Here is a 26,326-nt window from a genome sequence, read left to right on the forward strand (position 1 = left end):
TATTGCCGTTCTCTGGCACTAGAATGTCAGCTCCAGTGAGGGCCTCTGCTTACTCCCAACTGGTTCCCAGCTACTAGAACGGAGCCTGGCGCAGTCGATCCTCAATACACTCAGAGATGCCATGCTTCTCCTCTCTCTGTCCACACCGACTCCAGCTACAAGCCATTGCCACTGGGGACCCAAGCCCGCCACTCAGGAACACAGCGAATGGCCCAAGAGTGGCTCCGTGGGCCAACAGATCAGGCTGGGGCTTATGTAAAGCCCATTTTCTCCTGGGGTGGCTCTCAGCCATCTTTCCCCCCTCCAGGCAAGGGCATGCCCTACAGAGAAACCAACAAGGGGGACAGCACAGCCTACCAGGAGATGGGAGAGGCACAGCCCTCAGGGCACCTCCCAGGGTTTTGTGAGCTGGGATGAATGGTTTTATAGTCCTCAGTCACTCCGGAGGGGGGAGTCTGCATTCAGCCCAGCCCCTGCTTCCTAAACAACTATGGGGTGGGGCAGGGAACACTGGAAAATAAATGTATGTGTGAGCATCTGTAAGTAAGACTGGGTGAGGGCAGGGCTGGGGCTGCCTCTGTCACCGCTGTGACCCCAGCACGGGGTGGGGCAGAGAGTGGGTAACTCAGTGAGTTTTTTTTTTTTACGGGAGATGCTCCACCAAGGACACTGGGTCCATGCCCAGGTGCAGCACCACCTCAGTGAGTTTTTCGAGTGAAAGAATAAAGGATATTTTTTCCTAAGGTTGACATGGACTTTATTTATTTATTTATTTATTTAGAGATGGAGTCTCGCTCTGTTGCCCAGGCTGGAGTACAGTGGCATGATCTCGGCTCACTGCAACCTTGGCCTCCCGGGTTCAAGTGATTCTCCTGCCTCAGCCTCCTGAGTAGCTGGGACTACAGGTGCACGCCACCATGCCTGGCTAATTTTTGGATTTTTAGTAGAGACGAGGTTTCACCATGTTGGTCAAGCTGGTCTTGAACTCCTGACCTCAGGTGATCCACCCGCCTTGGCCTCCCAAAGTGTTGGGATTACAGGCGTGAGCCACCGCGCCCAGCCCCAAGGACTTTTTAAATATGAAAAAAGAATGCATCAACTTGAAGACAATCAGCTTCATTTACAAATTTATTCTAACCCCTCTCCCCACATTGCAAGGTATACACAATTTTAGCTAGTAGAACACACGAGCAGTGAACCATCCTCTGGCCTCCTGCATTTTGAGAGGACATTCTTTCCATTTCCACACACCCCGGCCACCCCTGGCACCGCAGTGGGGGAAGTAGATGGCCCTGCTGCCCATGAGGACTGGCCGCCTGTCAGGGCAGGGCAGGACTGAGTACGAAGTCTCTGAGATGTGAGAGCAGCACTCCATCTGGGTCAGGATGGCACTGGGGTCAGGAATTGGAGCTCCTGCCTGTCTTCACATTCCCACCTCTGTCTTTGTGTGTGTGTGTGTGGGACAGAGTCTCACTCTGTCACCCAGGCTAGAGTGCAGTGGCATGATCTCAGCTCACTGCAACCTCTGCCTCCTGGGTTCAAGCAATTCTCGTGCCTCAGCCTCCCGAGTAGCTGGGATTCAGGAATGTGCCATGACGCTCGGCTAATTTTTGTAGTTTTAGTATGGACAGGGTTTCGCCATATTGGCCAGACTGGTCTCGATCTCCTAACATCATGTGATTCGTCCACCTCGGCCTCTCAAAGTGCTGGGATGAGAGGCGTGAGCCACCATGCGCGGCCTGGGTCACTCCCAGTTTTAAACATAGCCCCACTCAGGACCCACTCGATCAGTTCCCTCTGCTCCAAGTTCTCCCCCTCTTCCAGAAGGAACTGAAATGTTGTTTCAGGCCAGGCACAGTGGCTCACACCTGTAATCCCAGCACTTTGGGAGGCCGAGGCGGGTGGATTACCTGAGGTGAGGAGTTCAAGACCGGCCTGGGCAATCTGGTGAAACCCCATCTCCACTAAAATACAAAAATTAGCCAGGCGTGGGTGGTGGGCGCATGTAATCCCAGCTACTCCAGAGGCTGAGGCAGGAGAACTGGTTGAGCCTGGCAGGTGGAAGCTGCAGTGAGCCGAGATCGCAGCACTGCGCTCCAGCCTGGGTGACAGAGCTAGACTCTGTCTCCAAAAAAAAGAAAAGAATAGAAAAGAACAGAACAGAAAAGAAAAGCTGTTTCAGAACCTGTTTCCTGGCTTTCTATTTGGGCAGATCTTGGTCCGGGCCATATTTACCTCCTTAGAGAAGGGAGGTGAGGACGGAAGTGGGGGAAAGCCCGGCCCTCCCACTTTCACCTGCAGCTTCCCGAGAGCGGGCCCAGGTGGAATGGTCGCCCGTGTACACAATGCTATGATCTCAGGTGTGATCCGGGGCTGCTCTGAGAGGGGATAGAGAGGGTCTCCCATTGTCAACGCCACCTCTGGGACGGCCTGGGCCTCTGTGTAGAGATTGCCACCCCCCCAGCCTCTGCTCAGCCATCGCCTCTCCCTCCTCACTCTGCAGTCAGGGTAATACAAGCCCCTAACTCTGCCCCTACTACTTCACCGCCCTGGGCAGTCAGCCCCTCATTGGCTGTGGCATCTCTGGCAAGTCCCTTTGCTTACCCTTGGCCTTAGTTTCCCCACCTCATAGGGTGACTCTTGGGCCTCTCCCCATCAGAACCCTTCCCATCAGAGCTTATGTTAATAAGCTCTGTACCCATTGTGGAGATCCACATGATGGTTCTCAGATACAGCCTCAGGATGCCTCCATCACCTTGCGGCTCCTCTAATTAGCAGATAGCTACAGTCGGAAGGGCAGACTGCAGGCTAGTGGGACCCACCCGCCCCGTGCTTCAGTGGCAGATCCGGGAAGAGAAACCCAGTAGCAAAGGGGGGTTCCTAGACTGTTCCTCTCAGCTAGTGGGAAGGCTAAATGGCCCGCAGGGTTGGCGGGAGTCCCAGGGTACTTTTTTTCTAAGAAAAAGTCTCACTCTCTCATCCAGGCTGGAGTAAAGTGGCAGGATCACAGCTCACTGCAGCCTCAACCTCCAGGGCTCACGTGATCCTCCTGCCTCAGCCTCCCAAGTAGCTGGGACTACAGGCATGCACCACTGCATCTGGCTAATATTTTTATTTTATTTTTGTAGAGATGGGTTCTTACCGTGTTGCCCAGGCTGGTCTTCAGCTCCTGGGCTCAAAGAGTTCCCTCCTGCCTTGGTCTCCCAAAGTGCTGAGATTACAGGTGTGAGCCACTGCACCTGGACGCCAGCATACTCTTGGGGTGAGGAGGAGTATGGGCTGAATGGTTTGAATGGTGGGCCCCCAACAGACATGTCCACATACTAACCCCCAGGACCTGTACTTATGACAGTTTATTTGAAAAAGTGTTTTTTTAGATGTAATTAAGGGTCTTGAGGTGGGATCACTCTGAACTCAAGATGGGCCCTAAGGCCGGGCGCGGTGGCTCAAGCCTGTAATCCCAGCACTTTGGGAGGCCGAGCCGGGCGGATCACGAGATCATGAGATCGAGACCATCCTGGCTAACACTGTGAAACCCCGTCTCTACTAAAAAAATACAAAAAACTAGTCGGGCGTGGTGGCGGGCGCCTGTAGTCCCAGCTACTCTGGAGGCTGAGGCAGGAGAATGGCATAAACCCCGGAGGCGGAGTTTGCAGTGAGCCGAGATCGCGTCACTGCACTCTAGCCTGGGCGACAGAGCAAGACTCCGTCTCAAAAAAAAAAAGGTGGGCCCTAAATACAATGACAGGTGTTCTGGTGAGTGACAAAAAAGAAGAGGGAAAAGGCCATGTGAAGCTGGAGGCCGAGCCAAGGAAGGCCTGGAATCACCAGGAGCTGGAAGAGGGAGCGTGTCCCTGTCAGCACCTTGGTTTCAGACTTCTGGACTCCAGAACTGTGTGAATTAAATTCCTGTTAGACTGAAGCCATCAAGTTCACCACCCACTGGTGACCTGTTATGGCAGCCCCAGGAAATTAATCAAGGAGTTAAGGCCAACTGGTGGCCTAATTGGTAGGATGGGGGTGGGACTGGGGGCTATGGAGGCAGGAGGGTACCGCTACATGAAGACGGGCTGTCGGGTCAGTCCAGAGCTCCGAGGAAAGAAAGCAAGAACACACAGATTAGGAGACGCGGATGGAAGATGAAGGATGTGACAACTGAATTCATGGGCTTGGATTCGATTGGGGCCCTGAAAAATGCTGAGCAAGGTGGGGAAGGCAAGAAAGGACATGCCACACAGTACAAGCTCCAGGGACTCTGAGGACAGGAAAATAGGGGGCTGAGGCAGAAGGACAGGCCGGATTAGCCCTAGTTAGGATCAAATTTCCCACCATGGAAAGAGGGTTGGAGGACATTCACAGAAAAGATCCTGTAGCGCCATTCTAGTGGGTCGTGCCACAGACTCAAGGATGAGAGTGTTCTGTTGGAATAGTTCACTTGGGGCCTCAAGGGAAGGTACAATGATTCCACGGGTTGACTGCAGGCCAGGACCTTTTGTGTTTGTTTGTTTGTTTTGAGACAGAGTTTCGCTCTTGTTGCCCAGGCTGGAGTGCAATGGCACGATCTCGGCTCACCGCAACCTCCGCCTCCTAGGTTCAAGCGATTCTTCTGCCTCAGCCTCCCGAGTAACCGAGATAACAGGCATGCGCCACCACGCCTGGCTAATTTCGTATTTTTTAGTAGAGACGGAGTTTGTCATGTTGGTCAGGCTGGTCTCGAACTCCTGACCTCAGGTGATCCACCCATCTCGGCCTCCCAAAATGCTGGGATTACAGGCGTGAGCTACCGCGCCCAGCCAGGTTTTTGTTTTTTTTTTTTAAAGATGGAGTTTTGCTTGTTGCCTGGGCTGGAGTGCAATTGTGCAATCTCGGCTCCCTACAACCTCTGCCTCCCGGGTTCAAGCAATTCTCCTGTCTCAGCCTTCCAAGTAGCCGGGGTTACAGATACATGCCACCATGCCCGGCTAATTTTTGTATTTTTAGTAGAGACGGGGTTTCATCATATTGGTCAGGCTGGTCTCAAACTCCCAACATCAAGTGACCCGCCCATCTCGGACTTCCAAACTGCTGGGATTACAGGCGTGAGCCACCGTGCCCGGCCAGGATTTTTTTTTTTTTTTTAAGACACGGTCTCACTCTGTCACCGAGGCTGGAATACAGTGGTACAATCTCGGCTCACTGCAACCTCCACCTTCCAAGTTCAAGCAATTCTCCTGTCTCAGCCTCCCAAGTAGCTGGGATTACAGGCACCCACCACCACGCCTAGTTAACTTTTGGTTTTGAGATGGTGTCTTGCTCTGTCGCCCAGGCTAGAGTGTAATGGTACCATCTTGGCTCACTGCAATCTCCACCTCGTGGGTTCAAGCAATTCTCCTGCCTCAGCCTCCCGAGTAGCTGGGATTACAAGCGCACCCTATCACACCCAGCTAATTTTTGTATTTTTAGTAGAGATGGGGTTTCACCATGTTGGCCAGGCTGGTCTGGAACTCCTGACCTCAAGTGATCTGGCCGCCTCAGCCTCCCCAGGTGCTGGGATTACAGGTATGAGCCATGGCTCCCAGCCACACCTTTGTTTTTTCTCCTAAAGACAGCAGTGATGCTCAGCTAGAGCTGACCTTAGAAGGTGAGGGGGAGAAAAGACCACTGCAACACATTGCATTTCCTTACAGAGGTCTGTACCCATTGACAAAGAGAAGAGGGTGTTCCAGTGTAACAGATGAGTGTCCCGGTAAAGGTTAACACTGATCAGGTAAACCGGGGTGGGGTGGGGGGGAGCGGTAACAATAACACCTTGATTCAGCTCAAGACCAGGTTCCGTTTTTTTCATTTGCCAGAGTGCCCGCGGTGTCCTGCTGGCTGGGACTTTGCAGGTCGTCCTGGTTTGGAGTCGGGGCTAGGGGGTGAAGGATGATGGAGAGGGCTATGTTGCAACACTTCACCTGCTGGTCCCAGTGGCAGGTAACTGCTGCTCTTATCAGCAGGGGTAACCAAATGCCAAGTTGCACCAAGATCCTGGTGGTTTCCACTGGGCCAGCACAGGCAGGGGTGGTGTGGGAAGAAGGCCACGTTAGGTACATAGGCCATGTCCAAATTCAGGGTCCAGCAAGCTCCTATTTCTTGGACGCAGACACTGCCTGGGACGCGGACCGGCCGGGGTTGCAGAGCTGGGCGCGCACCTCTTGCAGCTCTGTGCGCAGTTCCTCCAGGGCGCCCTGTGGCGGCGCCGCCTGCACCTGCGCCTGCAGCGCTTCCAGCGCCAGCGCCAGGTGGCCCACCTCGTCCCGCAGCGCGTTCCAGGCGGCGCGCTGCTCTTCCTCCTTGTGGCGCTGCTGCGCCTGGTGGCGCCAGTACTCCAGCACCAGGCAGCCGCCACCCACGATGAAGATGGTGGCTTCGCCCAGCAGCTCCGCGCCCAGCTCGGCTGCCGCCTCCTCGTTCAGCGGCTTGATGACCGTGCCTCGGAAGCCCATGATGCGCATCTTGGTCCGCATCTCCACCCAGTGGTACACTGCGGGGGAAGAGAGGGGTCAGGCTGCGCTCTGGGAGCCCCCTGCAAGCCCCACCCCTCTCACCCAGGGAATGCAGTCACCTAGCCTGGGTAACCCAGGGGTCTTTTAAAAGACCAGAATATTCTAGCGAGCAGCCAGGGATGAGAAACACTGAGGCCGGGCGCGGTGGCTCAAGCCTGTAATCCTAGCACTTTGGGAGGCCGAGACGGGCGGATCACGAGGTCAGGAGATCGAGACCATCCTGGCTAACACGGTGAAACCCCGTCTCTACTAAAAAAATACAAGAAAATTAGCCGGGTGAGGTGGCAGGCGCCTGTAGTCCCAGCTACTCGGGAGGCTGAGGCAGGAGAATGGCGTGAACCCGGGGGGGCGGAGCTTGCAGTGAGCCGAGATCGCGCCACTGCACTCCAGCCTGGGGCACAGAGCAAGACTCCGTCTCAAAAAAAAAAAAAAAAAAAAGAGAAACACTGCCCCAGAAGGGAGGTCCTTAGACTTGAGGGGCCACGCCCCAAGAGGGACACCAGGGACTTCCACAGCGCAAAGTTCATGGACAGTGTAAAGGTCCAGTTGCCAGATGCTTAGCTCCCTGTGTTCCTCCCTTAAGCCACCGCCAGCCAGGCTGTCCTGCTCTGGCACTGTCGCCCCACCCACTTCCCAGGAGAAAGACCAGCCCCCTTTCTTGCCTTATTTTCCCAAAGTGCAAAGTTGGGGCTGCAGGTGGGTGGGGGGGATGGGGGCTCCTGGCTCCAAAGGGCAGCTTAAGGTGGCAATCGATGCTAAGTGCCTCTGAACACTTAGATACACTTGTAATAATCAATCAATTTTGCAAGTTTGATGGCTCCAATCCTAGAATTTCATCAGCCCTGAAGGTGCAGCTAAGAGCTGCAGCTCTTCACAGTGAGGTTTTGGACACATACCTTGGTGGGAGCTCAAGAGGTGAGTGGTGTTGCTGGAACAAAAACTCCTTCCTTGCCTAGCTGCTTCTTTATGAAGGAAGATTCTCAGCACTTGAGTCTTTAAAACCAGTGCAGAACTGATGCTGCACCCTGACTCACTCCTGCAACAATTAATATTCATCCAAGGCACATGAAACCACAGAGGGAACCCTTGTCTGGTGCTTTTGCAGACTCATTTGCAACATCTTCTTTTACTTTAAAGGTTTAGTAATTATTCATGAAAATGTATAAAAGATGAACTCTTTTGTTGTTGTTGTTTTAGAGATGGAGTCTCACTCTGTTGCCATGCTGGAGTGCAGTGGCACAGTCTTGGCTCACTGCAACCTCTGCCTCCCGTGTTCAAGCAATTTCCCTGCCTCAGCCTCCTGAGTAGCTGGGACTACAGGCGTGCACTACCATGCCTGGCTAATTTTTTGTATTTTCAGTACAGAAGGGGTTTCACCATGGCCAGGCTGGTCTCGATCGTCTGACCTTGTGATCCACTCGCCTTGGCCTCTCAAAGTGCTGGGATTACAGACATTAGCCACTGCTCCCAGCCAAAAAATGAACATTTTAAAGTAACTGTGCACTATTAATAATTTCAAAATTAACTCAATCCAGAAGAAAACAATTTAGCATTTAGAACCTTATGGTCACAGGAAATTAACATGTAAATTTCTGTATGTATTTTGGTTGCCGACATATAAATTAGATGGAATTCTGTGGGTATGTGGACTGTAAATACAAAAGTACACGAATGAAAAGAAACCATGTGAAATTTCTGACTGAAAAAGAAGAGCTTGTTTTTATTTTTATTATTTTCGAGACGGGGTCTTGTTTTGTCACCCAGGCTGGAGTGTACTGGCGCAATCGTGGCTCACTGCAGCCTCGACCTTCCAGGCTCAAGTGATCCTCCCACCACCTCAGTCCCTTGAGTAGCTGGGACTACAGGTATGTCTGGCTAAAATTTTTTTTTTTTTTTTTTTTTTTTCTGAGACGGAGTCTCGCTCTGTCATCCAGGCTGGAGAGCAGTGGCGTGATCTCAGCTCACTGCAAGCTCTGCCTCCTGGGTTCACGCCATTTTCCTGCCTCAGCCTCCCGAGTAGTTGGGACTATAGGCGCCCGCTACCATGCCTGGATAATTTTTTTGTACTTTTAATAGAGACGGGGTTTCTTTTTTTTTTTTTTTTTTGAGATGGAGTCTCGCTCTGTCACCCGGGCTGGAGTGCAGTGGCCGGATCTCAGCTCACTGCAAGCTCCGCCTCCCGGGTTCACGCCATTCTCCTGCCTCAGCCTCCCCAGTAGCTGGGACTACAGGCGCCCACCACCTCGCCCGGCTAGCTTTTTGTATTTTTTAGTAGAGACAGGGTTTCACTGTGTTAGCCAGGATGGTCTCGATCTCCTGACCTTGTGATCCGCCCGTCTCAGCCTCCCAAAGTGCTGGGATTACAGGCTTGAGCCACCGCGCCCGGCTGAGACGGGGTTTCACCATGTTATCCAGGATGGTCTCGATCTCCTGACCTCGTGATCCGCCCACCTCAGCCTCCCAAAGTGTTGGTTGGGATTACAGGCATGAGCCACTGCGCCCAACCATTTTTGTATTTTTTTTAAAATAGAGATGGGGGTTATCAGTATGTTGCCCAGGCTGGTCTCGAACTCCTAGGCTCAAGCAATCTGGCTGCCTCAGCCTCCCAAAGTGCTGGGATTGCAGGTGTGAGCTACTATGCCTGAGAGAGAGAGATATATATATATATATCTCCTTAAACCAGACATTGGTAGGCATCAAATCATTATTATTGTATGTAATTTGCGATAAATATGAAGGGAAGGGATGCACCAGCCGTCTGGACATGTCAATATCATAACACACCAGAACCAGAAATTCCATCCTTCACAACTACTTAAGGTTATGAAAAAAGTTTTACTTGTCAACTTGAAAATGCACTAGAGGGCACACAATTTTTTTTTTTCTTTTTCTGAGACAGGATGTCACTCTGTTGCCCAGGCTGGAGTGCTATGGCAATCTCGGCTCACTGCAACCTCCATCTCCCAGGTTCAAGTCATCCTCCCACCTCAGCCTCCTGAGTAGCTGGGACTACAGGCGCATGCCACCATGCCTGGCTAATTTTATTTTTTTGGGTAGAGATGGGCTCTTGCCATATTCCATCATATTTATTTATGTATTTAACAGATGGGATCTCACTCTGTGGTCCAGGATGGAAGGCAGTGGCTCTATCACAGTTCACTGCAACCTCAAACACCTAGACTCAAGCAATCCTCCCACCTCAGCCTCTGGAGCAGCTGGAACTACAGATGCCGTACCATGCCTGGCTGTTTTCAAATTTTTTTTTTTTTTTTTTTTAGAGATGGGGTCTTGCTATGTTGCCAAAGCTGGTCTTGAACTCCTGGGCTCAAGCAATCATCCTGCCTCAGCCTCCCAAAGTACTGGGACGACAGGAGAGAGCCACTGTGCCCAGCCACTACACATCTTTCATCTTCAAAGGGGTGGGGCGGCAGGAAGGCGTGGGGGCGCTCTGCTGGAGCTGGAGGGAAGACCTGAGGCACGAGCCCAGGGCTCGAGCAGTCACTGTCACTGTCACTGTCACTGTCAGCTGCTGCAGTTACTGTTACAGCTGACTGTGGCTTAGGCCCTGGGCTTGTGGGTTCCTGGAATCCAGGCTGTGGAGACCCTCCCACACTGAGGTCTTAGGGTCAGGCTGACCTGGGGTCCCCCTAGGGCTCTGCCACCTGCTCTCTGGTCAATGACAGCCTGCCCCGAGCCCCCCTCTGTAACACAGGAAGGACAGCATCATCCTGACAATAACACTCGCCAGCCCTGGTGGTGGCCCAGAGCTGCGCCCGTAACTGTCACTGCCTCCTTCATGCCAGGGACACCTAGCACAGTGGCCAGAGAGCGGTGAGGGCTGAGGCCTCCTCTGGCCTTCCTAGGTGGGGTTCCCAGTGTGCAACTGCAAGTGTCTCAGCATAGACCACGCATGGGGATTTGGGCCAGCAGGTGGGTCTGGGTGTGCCAATGGGAGTGGGCACGTACCCAGGCCACAGGAAATCAAATCAAAGAGGGTGTGTGTGTGTATGCGCGCAGGCATGGGCTTTCAGGGCTCTTAGAGTGGGGGCTGGCGGCATTCTCTCTCGGGTCAGCGGTCAGAAGTGGGCTTCAGGAAACAAGGCCCAGGTGGGAATGAATCACAACAGGGCTGTGATTCTAGAAGTGATAGCTGTGAGGGGCCGGGACAGAGTAAGCTGGAGGACTCACCAGACTTGCGGGGGTCAACAGGTTCCAGATGTCTCCTAGACCCCTCACACTCAGCGTGTCCAAACCTGAACCCAGCTCCCGGCCCCACACCTGTCCCCCAGCTAGAGACCGGGGCCTCATCCCAGCTGTTCCCCTCCTCCCACGGCCTCTCAGCTGCGTGTCAGGTCCATTCTGCATCTTGAACATCTCTCACAGTGGATTCCCTTCTGCTGTCCTGGTCCAGGATCCATCCCAGCTCTGACCAACGTTCCCCTCCCTGACCTGAATAGGAGGAATGCAGCCTGTCTATCCACTTCCGAGTGCCTATCACAACCAGGAATAGTGGCTATCCAGTTACTTGTCTAAAATCAGTCTCCCCACTGTCCTGTAAGCCTCACAAGGGTGGGGCCCAGAGCTGTCACGGTCACTGCTGTGTCCCCAGCACTGCCCAGTGCCAAGCCAGGCACACGCATGATGCTCATTAGATCTAAGCTTAACACATAAGTGGGTCCCACCTCCAGCCTCCTTCCCATCTGCCGGCCCCAGCCTCACCCTCTGCAATTGTGCTCCACGCAGCAATCAGAAGGAACTGGTGAGAAGAAAAGAACAAACTGGCCAGGCGTGGTAGCTCAGGCCTTTAATCCCAGCACTTTGGGAGGCCGAGACAGGTGGATCATGAGGTCAGGAGTTCAAGACTAGCCTGGCCAACATGGTGAAACCCCATCTCTACTAAAAATACAAAAAATTAGCGGGGCGTGGTGGGAGGCCCCTGTAATCCCAGCTACTCGGGAGGCTGAGGCAGGAGAATCGCTGGAACCCGGGAGGCGGAGGTTGCAGTGAGCCAAGACCACGCCACTGCACTCCAGCCTGGGCAACAAGAGCAAGACTCTGTCTCAAAAAAAAAAAAAAAAAAAAAAATTAAAAAGAAAAAAGAAAGAAAAGAAAAAACCTACCATTCCCCGTCGCTCCCCACCCCCAATCCCCGCCGCAAATAGAAGTAACACATTGCAAGAAAACAAAGTACTCAAACTATAAAACGTAGTCAAAGTTCCCTCCTTAGAGGAACCCTCAACTACTGCCGTCGCCAGCCTGTTTTCCCCTAGCGCCATCTCCTGGACAGCCCGTAGTAGGCACACCTCACTCATTTCTGAGCTCTTCAACTGGAGGTTTGTTCAGATCTAAACCATTGTTAGCTACTCATAATCCAGCGCCACTATGAAAGGTGAGCACTCTGTCCCCACACGGCCTGCCCTTCCTCCACTCCCCCATTTCTACAGGGGATTTGTGTGCAGTTTTTATTATTCTATGTTCCGTTTTTTTTTCAGACGGAGTCTCGCTTTGTCCCCAAGGTTGAAGTGCAGGGGCATGATCTCGGCTATACGGTGCAGTGGCCATGGAAACACTCTCCAATGTGGTGTGACTAAGGCAGAGAGGAGACCCTCTTGAGTGCTGCTTCATGAGACTTCAGTGCTTTTTTTTTTTATAGAGTTTTGCTCTTGTTGCCCAGGTTGGAGGGCAGTGGCTTGATCTTGGCTCACTGCAACCTCTGCCTCCCGGGTTCGAGTGATTCTCCTGCCTGAACCTCCCAAGTAGCTGGGATTACAAGCGCCGGCCACCCTGCCCAACTAACTTTTGTATTTTTAGTAGAGACAGGATTTCTCCATGTTGGCCAGGCTGGTCTTGAACTCCTGACCTCAAGTGATCTGCCCACCTCGGCCTCCCAAAGTACTGGGACTACAGGTGTGAGCCACCATGTCTGGCCTGACTCCAACTTCATGAGAGATCTTAACCTATAATTTTCCTTTTCTGTAATGGCTTTGTCAAGCTTTGATATCACTATTCTATTGGACCCATAAAACGAATAAGTCAGTGGTCCTACTTTCTCTATTACTTAAAAGAACTTGGACAATGGTATCCTTCCCTCTCCTTCCCCTTCCCTTTCCCATCCCCCTCCCCCTCCCCTTCCCTTCCCCCTTCCCTTCTCTTCCCTTTCCTTTCCTCTTTCTTTTTTTTTTTGAGATTGAGTCTCACCATGCTGTCCCAGGTGGACTGCAGTGGCGCGACCTCAGCTCACTGCAACCTCTACCTCCCGGGTTCAAGCGATTCTCTCACCTCAGCCTCCCATGTAGCTCGGACTACAGATGCACACCACCACACCTGGCTAATTTTTGTATTTTTTGGTTTCACCACGTTGACCAGGCTGGTCTTGAATTCGTGACCTCATGTGATCCACCTGCCTTGGCCTCCCAAAGTGCTGGGATTACAGGCGTGAGCCACCGCAGCTGGCCTCCTCTATTTCTCTTTTCCTGTCCTTTCCCAATTCTTCTTTTAGATCGCAGCTGAACTGTCCCTTCCTCCAGGAAGCCCTCCCTGAACCACAGGCTGGGTCAGACACATTCTCAAGGTTCTCAAAGCTCCCTGGGCTTAACACGAGACCAGCCTTAATAAATGGCAGCAAGAACTTTGGAGTCACACAGACCTGGACTCAAATCCTGGTTCTGTCACTTTCTGGATATGCAAGTTGAGCCTTGGTGTTTCCTCATCAAAACTAGGGGTCAAAATACTCAACTGGCAGGAATGGGAAAATGGCAATGACAGAGTAAGGGAGAAAATGCTCAGTTTGTAAATGTTAATCTAATATCCTCTTCCTGACTCCTATTAGGAATTTTATTCCTGGAAGTACGTCCTACCCACTGGTCTGAATCTACTCTTGGGTTACATAGAATCGTTTTCCGTCTCCTCCCTGAACTCTCCCTCCAGACTCACTCCCTTTCATCTGTCTTCCATAACAGAGAATCCCAACTCAGATGTCCCCTCCTCCAGGAAGCCTTCCCTGACCTCCAGACCCCTGGGCTTCTCCATCCGAGCTCTGACTGCTCTGGGTCCTTACTGCATGGTGACAAGTCTGTCTCTCCAACTGGACTGTGAGGCTGATGCAGGCAGGGCCTGAGCCTAACTCGGTCACTGCACTGTCCCCAGCCCCAGCTAGGCACAGAGCAGGCACTTAATGAAAAAGCTGATCTGTGGAGGTGCCCAGGAGGTGGTCATGGACAATGGGTATGGCTCCCTGTCTCTGGCTCCCCATCCCCCTTCTCTCTCTCCTGATGCTTTTGGTGTTATCTGTCCCCTCGAGAATGTGGCACTGTGCATCACCCCTCCTCCTGGAGATGTGTGCTTCTCTTGGCTCCAGGCCCCCTCCACCCGTCTGTCTCTGATATGGACCCTTTCCTCGGCCTCAGTGGCTGGCATTTCTCAGGGTACCATTTCCCAAGCCCTCTTCTTACTCGACTGTCACATCCACTTCCTGGGGCGACTCAGAACTTCAGGACCCAAACTCCTGTGCTCAGATCTCTCTCAGCCCGGGAGCTCCAGGTCACAGGCACTTCAGATACTCTAGGTCACAACACAATGGCTGACCAGGCCCAGGGAGGAGATTTCCCAGAGAAAGGAGGGATATCTTAACCCACGGAGTCAAGTAAAGTAACATACTTGGCCACAGTTAACTATTGTTCAAGATTTTTCTGAGCATGAAACTGCAGGTGGCTGGAATGCAACCCTTTCCTCAGGAAATGTGCTGCTAAGACAAAACAGCTCCCTCCATGGTGGGGGACTGGGGCTCAGGAGCTTATGGACAAATAGGACAGGCTGGACGCAGTGGCTCATGCCTGTAATCCCAGCAGTTTGGGAGGCCGAGGTGGGTGGATCACCTGAGATCAGGAGTTCCAGATCAGCCTGACCAACATGGAAAAACCCCGTCTCTACTAAAAACACAAAATTAGCTGGGCGTGGTGGCGCACGCCTGTAATCCCAGCTACTCAGGAGGCTGAGGCAGGAGAATCACTTGAACACAGGAGGCAGAGACTGCAGTGAGCCCAGATCATGCCACTGCACTCCAGCCTGGGCAGCAAGAGCAAAACTCCATCTCAAAAAAGAAAAGACAAAGTGCCTCCCCCACTATTGGGAACAAGTCTGTACACGATGGCTGCTTCCTCATAAAACGAAGGGAAGGCATTCCTCATAGGGGCCACTACTCTCCTGCAAGTGATGGTGAAGAGTCGTCATAAGGACACAGTAGTGACTGCTAGAGTCCACAGTGGCAAGAGGGCCATGATGAACATGCTGGCTACTGAGAGGCTAAATCCCGTGGAACCAGTAACCGGAACTGTTTACCAGTGAGGAGAGAGAGGTTATTTAATGTGGGAGAGGGAGAGAAAAAACATTAAATCTTTATCTTCCATACAAGGAAGTCAGCTGATAATAAAAGATGGGGAAGATAGGCCGGGTGCCATGGCTCACACCTGTAATCCCAGCACTTTGGGAGGCTGAGGTGGGTGGATCACCTGAGGTCAGGAGTTCACGACCAGCCTGACCAATAAGGTGAAACCCCATCTCTACTAAAAATACAAAAATTAGCTGGGTGTGGTGGCAGGTGCCTGTAATCCCAGCTACCCTGGAGGCTGAGGCAAGAGAATCGCTTGAACCCAGGAGGCGGAGGTTGCAGTGAGCTGAGATCGCACCACTGCCCTCCAACCTGAGTGACAGGGCAAGACTCCGTCTCAAAAAAAAAAAAAAGGAAATATGATAAATACCAAAAAAATAGCCGAAAGAGTTACAGTGGCTACCTGGGGGAAGCAGAAATTGAGGTAGAAAAGGAGGTGGCTGGGTTTTCTTCTATCATAAATCATACAACTATCAGACTGTTTAGCCTAAGTACGTACAGTCCCTGACTTATGATGGTTCAACTTGCAGTTTTTCAACTTTATGAGGGTGTGAAAGCAATAAGCATTCAGTAGAAACCATACTCCAGGCCCGGCGCAGTGGCTCACGCCTGTAATCCCAACACTTTGGGAGGCTGAGGTGGACAGATCACCTGAGGTCAGGAGTTTGAGATCAGCCGGGTGAAACCCTGTCTCTACTAAAAATAAAAAAATTAGCTGGGTGTGATGGCGCACGCCTGTAATCTCAGCTACTTGGGAAGCTGAGGCAGGAGAATCGCTTGAACTTGGGAGGCAGAGGTTGCAGTGAGCTGCGATCACGCCACTGCCCAGCCTGGTCGACAGACTGAGACTCAGTCTCAAAAAAAAAAAAAATAAATAAATAAAAGAAATGACACCTAAATGAACATGCGTTTCTGGAGAAGATCCTGGAACAGGCAGAAAAGGACACCAGTGGAAACACTGCTGAGATAGGAATGAGGCCTGCAGGCTTTATACCAGTGTTCATTTCCTGGGTCGCCTCATTGCACTGTGGTTATGTAAAATGTTATCATCCGGAGACTCTGGGTGAAAGGTATGTGGGAACTCTCTGTACTATTATTGTAACTTTTCTCTGAGTCTAAAATTAATTCAAAGTAGAAAAAAACGAAAACAGAAACAGCCCCCAGGTGGCTCGACTGTGAGGAAATGGACCTTCTCACCCATTTGCTGGGGTAAGTGTAAATCCGTGCACACCCTGGAGTCAGTCATTCTACTTCTGGGCATTTATGCCAGGTTCACCTATCCAGGTGCGAAAGGCCTTGCTGGGCTCCTTAATCCTGCAGCACAGTGGATGATAACAATTAAAAAGCCAAGACAGACCCTCCGATACTATAATCTCATAAATTCCAGCATTTCTGTCAGCAATGGAACTAGAGTAAGGAAGTTTGGCTTTCTGTTTTTGTTTTGAGACAGGGTTTTACTCTGTCACTCAGACTGAAGTACAGTGGCAAGATCATGGCTCACTGCAGCCTGGAATCCCAGGGATCACGCAATCCTCCTGCCTCAGCCTCCCAAGTAGCTGGGACTACAGGCAAGAACCAGCATGCCTGGCGAATTTCTTTTTTGAGACAGAGCCTCTTGTTGCCCTGGCCGGAGTGCAGTGGCGTGATCTTGGCTCACTGCCACCTCCACCCCCCGGGTTCAAGTGATTCTCCTGCCTCAGCCTCCCGAGTAGCTGAGATTACAGGCGCACGCCACTATGCCCAGCTAATTTTTGTACTTTTAGTAGAGACGGGGTTTCACCATGTTGGACAGGCTGGTCTCAAACTCCTGACGTCATGATCTACCTGCCTTGGTCTCCCAAAGTGCTGAGATTATAGGCATGAGCTACTGTGCCTGGTCTTTTATTTTATTTTATTTTTAAATAGAGATGAGGTTTCGTCATGTTGCCCAGGCTGGTCTTGAACTCCTGAGCTCAAGCGATACGCCTGCCTTGGGCTCCCAAAGTGCTGGGATTACCAGTGTGCGCCACTGTGCCTGGCCAAAACAGATAATTAAAACTTTTTTCAAAAAAATCAGACAAGCCACCTTGGCCCCCAGGATTCCACAGGTTAAGCCTCTACCTCTGCACCTCTGCTGCTCCCTTCTCCAGACCCAATAAAACAGCAGTCTTAGGTGGAAAGACAGCAGAAGTCACAAGAACAAAGGGAAGCTGGCTGGCGGGGAGGCGAGGGGGGTGGTAATGTGACTAGGCAGAAGGGGAGGGAATCAATGATGCAAGCCTTGAGGCGGGAGCAGATGGCTGAGAGGTAACTGAGCCAGCAGGGAGGCTGCTGAGACCTAGGCACTCATGGAAGGGGGCGGGTAGGGGGAGGAAGGGGAGAGGGGGAAAGAGCGGTGGCAAGAAGCAGAAGGAATTGGAGACTAGGACCACACGTGCCAGGTGGCTGAGGGTGGGGTGAAGCCCAGAATCCCTCCTTGACTGGGGGTGAACCAGGAGGACTCCGAGAACAGCCCAGGGGGCAAGTGCCACACTGCAAACAAGCCTGTTCCTCTGGCATGGGGCTGGTGGGCAATGTAGGCGTCGAGAGCCCACTCAGCCTTGGCCTTGAACTCCAGTGACCCTGCCAGGTGTTGCTGGGGACAAAACCACACCTGCCACTGAGGTCCAGATAGGGGCTCTGCTTAGCTGTGAGCCTGGCCATGGGGTGATGAGGATGGGAAAGATGTGGGTCAAAGACATCCTAATGGCTCCCAGACCCCTGCTCCTCTGTCTCCCTCCAAAGCCACTTAAAAATACACCAACCAGTTCTTTTTTAAGAGTTTGCATTGTTCCCTGCTGTCTTTGAAGTTCCACCTACATTTTACTTTCTCTATAAAGTTTTATCCTAATGTGACTTTTAATGCTCAATATCCTGTCATATGTCTCTGAAACAAAAATGTATCTATAAATTAAAACCAAAAATTTCATTCTTTGTGATTTTAGTTAAAACTTTTCTCTGCTGGGCACAGTGGCTCATGCCTGTAATCCCAGCACTTTGGGAGACCAAGGCGGGCGGATCATGAGGTCAAGAGATTGAGACCATCCTGGCTAACATGGTGAAACCCTGTCTCTACTAAAAATACAGAAACAAAAAATTAGCTGGGCGTGGTGACGCACACCTGTAGTCCCAGCTACTCGGGAGGCTGAGGTAGGAGAATTGCTTGAACCTGGGAGGCGGAGGTTGCAGTGAGCCGAGAGAGTGCCACTGCACTCCAGCCTGGTGACAGAGCAAGACTCTGTCTCAAAAAAAAAAAAAAAAAAAAAAAAAACCAAAAAAAAAAAACAAAGAAAAAAAAACAAAACAGCCGGGCACCGTGGCTTACGTCTGTAATCCCACCACTTTGGGAGGCCAAGGCGGGCGGATCATGAGGTCAGGAGATCGAGACCATTCTGGCTAACACAGTGAAATTCCATCTCTACTAAAAACACAAAAAATTAGCTGGACGTGGTGGCGGGTGCTTGTAATCCCAGCTACTCGGGAAGCTGAGGCAGGAGAATGGCGTGAACCCGGGAGGTGGCGCTTGCAGTGAGCCCAGATGGCACCACTGCACTCCAGCCTGGGTGACAGAGCAAGACTCTGTCTTAAGAAAAAAAAGGCCGGGCGCGGTGGCTCAAGCCTGTAATCCCAGCACTTTGGGAGGCCGAGACGGGCGGATCACGAGGTCAGGATATCGAGACCATCCTGGCTAACACGGTGAAACCCCGTCTCTACTAAAAAATACAAAAAACTAGCCGGGCGAGGTGGCGGGCGCCTGTAGTCCCAGCTACTCAGGAGGCTGAGGCAGGAGAATGGCGTAAATCCGGGAGGCGGAGCTTTCAGTGAGCCGAGATCCGGCCACTGCACTCCAGCCTGGGCAACAGACCGAGACTCCGCCTCAAAAAAAAAAAAAAAAAAAAAAAGAAAAAAAAAAACTTTTCTCTTGGATTGCATTATCATGCAATTGCTATTAGTATACCACTGACTGAAACAGCATGCATTACATAATTTGTTTAGTGGCTGGGCGCGGTGGCTCATGCCTATAATCCCAGCACTTTGGGAGGCCAAGGCGGATGGATCACCTGAGGTCAGGAGTTCGAGACCAGCCTGGCCAACATGGTGAAACCCCGTCTCTATTACAAACACAGAAATTAACCAGGCATGGTGGCATGCCCCTGTAATCCCAGCTACTCGGGAGGCTGAGGCAGGAGAATCGTTTGAACCTGGGAGGCAGAGGTTGCAGTGAGCTGAGATCATGCCACTGCACTCCAGCCTGGGCAACAGAGGGAGACTAACTTTTGTATTTAGTCTAATTACGGCTAATTTTTGAAACTCTAGTAGAAACAGGGTTTCACCATATTGGTCAGGCTGGTTTTGAACTCCTGACCTTAGGTGATCCACCTGTCTCACCTCCCAAAGGCTGGGATTACAGCCATGAGCCACCGTGCTCGGCCACAAAAAGATTTTTAAATTAGCTATACATGGTGGTGCATGCCTGTGTCCCCAGCTACTCGGAAGACTGAGATAGGAGGATTACTTGAGCCCCCAGGTTCAAGGCTGCAGTGAACCATGATCCTGCCACTCTACTCCAGCCTGGGTGACAGAGTGACACGTGGTCTTAAACAAATCAATCAATCAATCAAATCTGACAAATACATACAAGAAAATAAAATTATAGAATATGTCACTGATGACCACAGATGAAATCTTTAGGAAAATATTAGCAAACAAATGCCAGCAACATATAAAAAAGATAATACAGCATAATCAAGTGGGGTTTCTGCAGGAATATAAGATTGGTTTAATATTCTTTTTTTTAATTATTTTTTTTTTGAGACGGAGTCTTGCTCTGTCGCCCAGGCTGGAGTGCAAAGGCACGATCTCAGCTCACTGCAACCTCTGCTGCCAGGGTTCAAGTGATTCCCCTCCCTCAGCCTTCCGAGTATCTGGGATTACAGGCGCAGACCACTGTGCCCCATTAATTTTTGTATTTTTAGTAGAGTCAGGGCTTTGCCATGTTGGCCAGGCTGGTCTCTAACTCCTGACCTCAGATGATATACCCGCCTTGGCCTCCCAATGTGCTGGGATTACAGGGGTGAGCCACCACTCCCTTAGGTGATCCACCCGCCTGATTTAATATTCTTTTAAAAATCAATTATTTTTAACTGATCGTAGTAATAGAATTGTGGTTGCCAGCCTCCAAGATGCCCTCCTCCCCAACAATCCCCTGTATCCTGGTGTTTACGGCCCTGTATTCTCCCTTCCCACATGTACCAGGGTTGGTCTGTATGACCAACAGAATATAGTAGAAGTAATATGTCACTTCCAAAATTTTATGAAGACACTGCCTCTTTAGTCTTGGTCACTTTCATTCTTATTCAAGTGAATCAACCTTCTTGGAAGTAGATCCTCCAGCCCTGGGCAAGACTTCGGGTCCACAGACTCCTAGCCAGGGCCACCCAACGAAGCCGTTCCTAAATTCCTGATTCTCAAGAACTGTATGACATAATACATGTTTATTTATTATCACATGGAAAAGTACTCAATAGCACCATTCACCAAAGAAAAGCAAGTAAGTTACCATTTTATACCAAACAGAATGGCTAAAATTAAACTGTGAAAATATTAAATATTGCAAGGATATGGGGCAACTGGAACCACATGGCAAAACTCTTTGGTAGTTTCCTATAAATTTGTTGTTGTTGTTGTTGTTGTTTTCGTTTTTTTGAGACAGAGTCTTGCTCTGTCGCTGGAGTGCAGTTGCGGGATCTTAGCTCACTGCAACCTCTGTCTCCCGGGTTCAGGCGATTCTTTTGCCTCAGCCGCCTGAGTAGCTGGGATTACAGGCACCCGCCACCACATCCAGCTGTTTGTATTTTCAGTAGAGACGGGTTTCACCATGTTGGCCAGGCTGGTCTTGAACTCCTGACCTTGGGTGATCCGCCCGTCTCAGCCTCCCAAAGTGCTGGATTACAAGTGTGAGCTGCCATGCCCAGCCAGTTTCTTATAAAATTAAATATACCCTTACCATACAACCCAGAAATTTTACTCCTAGATAATTACTGGGAGAATATCATTTCTACCAAGAGAAATGAAAACATCCATATAAAGGCTTGTACACAAATGTTCATAGCACCTTTATTTGCAATAACTTGGAAACAACCCAAATGTCCATCATTAGGACAGTTATCAAACAAAGCATGGCATATTCATATACTGGAATAAAATAAACGAATACACTTTTTTTAAGAGTAGCAAACAAAATAAACTGGCCAGGCGTGGTGGCTCACACTTGTATCCCAGCATTTTGGGAGGCCAAGTGGTGAGGATCACCTGGGCCCATGAGTTCAAGACCACTATCAGCAACTTGTGAGGTCCATCTCTACAAAAAATAAAATAAAGGAGCCAGGCATGGTGGCATGTGCCTGTGGTCCCAGCTACTTGGGAGGCTGAGGTAAGAGGATTGCTTGAGCCCAGGAGGTTGAGGCTGCAGTGAGCCATGTTTGTGCCCCTGACCTACAGCCTGGGTGACAGGGGTAGACTATGTGTCAAAAAAAAAAAGAAGAAGAAGAAATGAACTACTGATACATGCAGCAAGAAGTATCTCAAAAGTATCAAATGGACAAAAGCTAAACATAAATTTCCATTTACATCAAGTTGAACAACAGGCAGAACTAAACAATAAGGAGAGAAGTCAGGGAGACAGAGCAGGGGAGGAGGGACCTTTTTAGAGTGATGATTTTTTTTTTTTTTTTTTTTTTGAGACGGAGTCTCGCTGTGTCTCCCAGGCTGGAGTGCAGTGGCGTGATCTTGGCTCACTGCAAGCTCCGCCTCCCGGGTTCACGCCATTCTCCCGCCTCAGCCTCCCAAGTAGCTGAGACTACAGGCGCCCGCCACCATGCCCGGCTAGTTTTTTGTATTTTTAGTAGAGACGGGGTTTCACCATGTTAGCCAGGATAGTCTCGATCTCCTGACCTCGTGATCCACCCGCCTTGGCCTCCCAAAGTGCTGGGATTACAGGCTTGAGCCACCGCGCCCGGCCGATGATGATGTTTTATATCTTGGGTACTAGTTACATGGGTATACACATTTACCAATACTCATTGAACTGTAGCCTTTAGATTGTATAGATACTGTATCTTAACAAAGAATATACCAAAAAATCAAGTGCCGATAATTAAACATAAGAGGAGGAGTTTGGGAGCCAGTGGGATGTGACTTCTTATCCTGTGTTGCCTCAGGGAACCTGTTTCTCTCACTTTGAGAGATTTCCTCACTCATAAAACCAGGATGGTCATAAACTCCCTAATAAGGTGGTTAAGATCATTTGCTGAGATAATGGAAAGCATTTTAAATAAAAGCTGTTGTTATCAGTCAATAAATTATTATTCAGGGTAAACATAGCTTCAAGCCAGTCTGCCGTGGCTGCCCTTTCCCAGATGTGATCCAGCCAGATGATGATGATGATGACGATGATGATTATTATTATTGTGAGACATGGTCTCACTCTATCACCCAAGCTGGGGTGCAGTGGTGGGATCTCAGCCCACTACAACCTCAGCCTCCAGAGGTCAAGTGATCCTCCAGTTTCAGCCTCCCAAAATGCTGGAATTACAGGTGTTTGCCACCGCACCTGGCAATCCAGTCAGTTTATTTATGTATTTTATTATTTATTTATTTATTTATTTATTTATTGAGACAGAGTCTTGCTGTGTCACCTAGGCTGGAGTGCAGTGGCGCGATCTCGGCTCACTGCAACCTCCGCCTCCTGGTGTCAAGCCATCCTCCTACCTCAGCCTCCCGAGTAGCTGGAATTACAGGCGTGCCCCACCACACCTGGCTAATTTTTGTATTTTTAGTAGAGATGGGGTTTCACCATGTTGGTCAGGCTGGTCTCAAACTCCTGACCTCAGGTGACCCGCCCACCTCGGCCTTCCAAATTGCTAGGATTACAGGCGTGAGCCACTGTGCCCCACCCAATCCAGCCAGTTTTAAGCTTGCCCTAACAGTGCTCCAAGTTTTAACAGAATTGTGCAGGCCACAATAGCTGGGCAGTGCTTCCTCCCACAGACCTGGCTTGATCTTTCCATTATAGCAACTGAGACTGCAGTTAACGCACAGTGCTCCAGTTACCAGAGGGGCACGACTGGTTCTATCTGCCCAGAATCTTGGGGGATCGTATCTCCCCAACTTTTGGTTCAAGGGATTCAGGAGGAGGTAACCCCACTCCTGAGTCTGGCCAATTAAGGCACTGCTTTCCCTGGGTCACAGAGACTGTGCCGGGATGGGGATGTGACGCAGGGTGGGCCACTCGATTCAGCCTGGGAATTCGGCGGGAAATTCCGGTTGAAGCACCCCTCTGTACCCTGGGGTCACTGGGCAGGTAACTAATACCCTCAAATGTGCCCCATGAGAGCAGGGATCTTTGTTCTGTTGACTACTGAGTCATGCCTCTCAGAACAGTTCCTGGCACACAGCAGGCACTAAATAAAGATTTGTTGAGTGAATGAATTACTCAGCCTCCTAATGGACTGAACCATAGCCACACCCCAGAAAATGATCCCCACCTCTACTCTCCTCCCAGGCCTGGAGAGACCAGCTCAACTTGGTATAGAGGACACTCAGGAGTTTCTAGAAGCAATTAACAGAGAGGTTAGGGCCGCGTGCTGTGGCTCACGCCTGTAATCCCAGCACCTTGGGAGGCCAAGGCAGGCAGATTACTTCAGGTCAGGAATTCAAGACCTCCCTGGCCAACATGGTGAAACCCTGTCTCTACTAAAAATACAAAAATTAGCTGGGCGTGGTGGTGGGTGCCTGTAGTCACAGCTACTCAGAAGGCTGAGGCAGGAGAATTGCTTGAACCCAGGAGGCAGAGGTTGTAGTGAGCAGAGAGAGCGCCACTGCACTCCAGCCTGGGCGACAGTGAGACTCCGTCACAAAACAAACAAAAAAGATTTCAGAACAACTTTAGTGTTTCTGATTACCAGTGCTACTTTATATTATTCTCTACTGTCTTAGTAATTCCATCCTCCCCACCTCCATTAGAGTTTAGAAGCTGATACTCACCAGGGCAACCTCCCATACACCAAGCGGCGGGAGGTGACTCGGCTGTGGTAAGCTGGCAGTGAGGGGAGTTTCCTAGGGGCTTCTGGAAAAGGATTTTCCTCCTTGAGGCGCTATCCTCACTTACCTGACCACCCGCCCCTCCATACACACACGCACAGTCTTCCTCCCTTAGGAAACATAAAGCCACAATGCCTGGAGCCGCAGCAGCCCTACTGAGGCCATGAGGACTGCCTGAGCACCAACACGGCAGAGACAGAGTCCTCAGGTTCCTAATGACACCACTGAGCCACCAAACCAACCATGAAGAGGCCTTCCTCAGGGCTTACTGAAAAGTCAGCAAAAAACACCCTTTTGATTTAAGGTTTGATTGACATTTACTGGCTGGGTTCTTTTTTGTTTTTTTTGTTTTTTTGGTTTTTTTTTTTTTTTTGAGACGGAGTCTCACTCTGTTGCCCAGGCTGGAGTGCAGTGGCGCGATCTCGGCTCACTGCAAGCTCCGCCTCCCGGGTTCACGCCATTCTCCTGCCTCAGCCTCCTGAGTAGCTGGGACTACAGGCGCCCGCCACCGCGCCCGGCTAATTTTTTGTATTTTTAGTAGAGACGGGGTTTCACTGTGGTCTCGATCTCCTGACCTTGTGATCCGCCCGCCTCGGCCTCCCAAAGTGCTGGGATTACAGGCTTGAGCCACCGCGCCCGGCCTGGTTTTTTTTTTTGAGACAGAGTCTTGCTCTGTCGCCCGGGCTGGAGTGCAGTGGCCGGATCTCAGCTCACTGCAAGCTCCGCCTCCTGGGTTTACGCCTCAGCTTCCCGAGTAGCTGGGACTACAGGCGCCCGCCACCTCGCCCGGCTAGTTTTTTGTATTTTTTAGTAGAGACGGGGTTTCACCGTGTTAGCCAGGATGGTCTCGATATCCTGGCCTTGTGATCCGCCCGTCTCGGCCTCCCAAAGTGCTGGGATTACAGGCTTGAGCCACCGCGCCCGGCCTACTGGCTGGGTTTTCAATTAATTACAGATGAGCACAAACTGATACAGAGATACACCGGGGTCAATTACAGATGGCTTCCTGTGCTTTCTCAGGCAGGCGCCATCCCCAGGCTGACACGGGCGCCCTCTCCTGTCCACTTGACATATTGCTTGCGGCCAGGACAAGTAGATTCCCTGGGATGCACTCAGGTTGCAAATCAGTCAGCCCTCCACACAGGGGCTTCTGAAAAAGACTGCTGTTCAGAAATCGGCCAGAAGATTTAGCCATGAGAACGTGAGCAAATTCCAGCAAATGCCTCTGCATAATGAAGGGTGGGACTAAAAAAGGAGCAGCGAGATTAAATGCAGCCAATGACACACTTCTTCCATCTGAGACTGTGTGCCTTAGTTGGGTCTTTGCCAGCTGTGACAGCCACAAAGAATGTCAAAGCCAGCCGGGAGCAGTGGCTTACGCCTGTAATCACAGCTTTTGGGAGGCTGAGGCGGGCAGGTCAGTGGAGGTGAGGAGTTCGAGACCAGCCTGGCCAATATGGTGAAACCCCATCTCTATGAAAAATAAAAATTAAAAAAAATTTTAAAAAATGAGCTGGGCGTAATGGCACACCCCTGTAATCCCAGCTGCTCAGGAGGGCTGAGGCAGGAGAATCGCTTGAACCTGGTGGAGGTTGCAGTGAGCCAAGACTGTGCCACTACATTCCAGCCTGGGGGACAAAGTGAGACTCCTTCTCAAAAAAAAAAAAAAAGTCAAAGCCAGACTCTCACAGAGGGTTTCACCAAGAGTTTCCAAATTTACTTAATAATGTCTGTATAGGAGAATGTTTTCAGTGAGAGTAAAAATATTTGGGGGGGGCATGAATACATAAGTTTATTTTTTAAATGTTTACATGTTCATTTCATCCCTCTAATTTTTGTGTATGTTTTTAAATGCATATAACATAGCCATACTGTTATATGTTAGCACTATACATGACCACTAAATACTTTTATTTATTTACTTATTTTATTTTATTTTATTTTATTTTTGAGAAAGAGTCTCGCTCTGTCACTCAGGCTGGAGTGCAATGGTGAGATCTTGGCTGACCGCAACCTCCACCTCCCGGGTTCAAGCAATTCTCTTGCCTCAGCCTCCCAAGTAGCTGGGATTACAGGCATGCACCACCATGCCTGGCTAATTTTTTTATTTTTAGTAGAGACGGGGTTTCTCCAGGTTGGTTAGGTTGGTCTCGAACTCCTGACCTCAGGTGATCCGCCCACCTTGGCCTCCCAAAGTGCTGGGATTACACGCATAAGCCACTGTGCCTGGCATTTATTTTTTTTAGAGAGACAGGGTTTCACTGTGTCAACTAGGCTGGAGTACAGTGGTGTG

General features: G+C 50.6%; 1 protein-coding gene across 2 annotated transcripts in view; it reads right to left on the bottom strand.

The window, feature by feature from the left end:
* Window positions 1-26,326, bottom strand: part of LOC105478549 (outer mitochondrial membrane lipid metabolism regulator OPA3) — a 61,784-nt gene that overhangs the window by 23,003 nt on the left and 12,455 nt on the right. Inside the window, exon 2 of one of the 2 annotated variants that reach the window (XM_011735967.2) lies at window positions 1,111-6,505. The exons of the other annotated variant lie outside the window; for it this stretch is intronic. Within the exon in view, the coding sequence (XP_011734269.1) occupies window positions 6,108-6,505 (398 nt within the window). The 3' untranslated portion in view covers window positions 1,111-6,107. Of the gene's footprint in view, window positions 1-1,110; window positions 6,506-26,326 lie in introns of those variants that run through there. 2 annotated transcript variants of the gene reach the window in all.

The sequence above is a fragment of the Macaca nemestrina genome, chromosome 20 (genome assembly GCF_043159975.1).
Source record: "Macaca nemestrina isolate mMacNem1 chromosome 20, mMacNem.hap1, whole genome shotgun sequence".
Classification (NCBI taxonomy): Eukaryota; Metazoa; Chordata; class Mammalia; order Primates; family Cercopithecidae; genus Macaca; species Macaca nemestrina.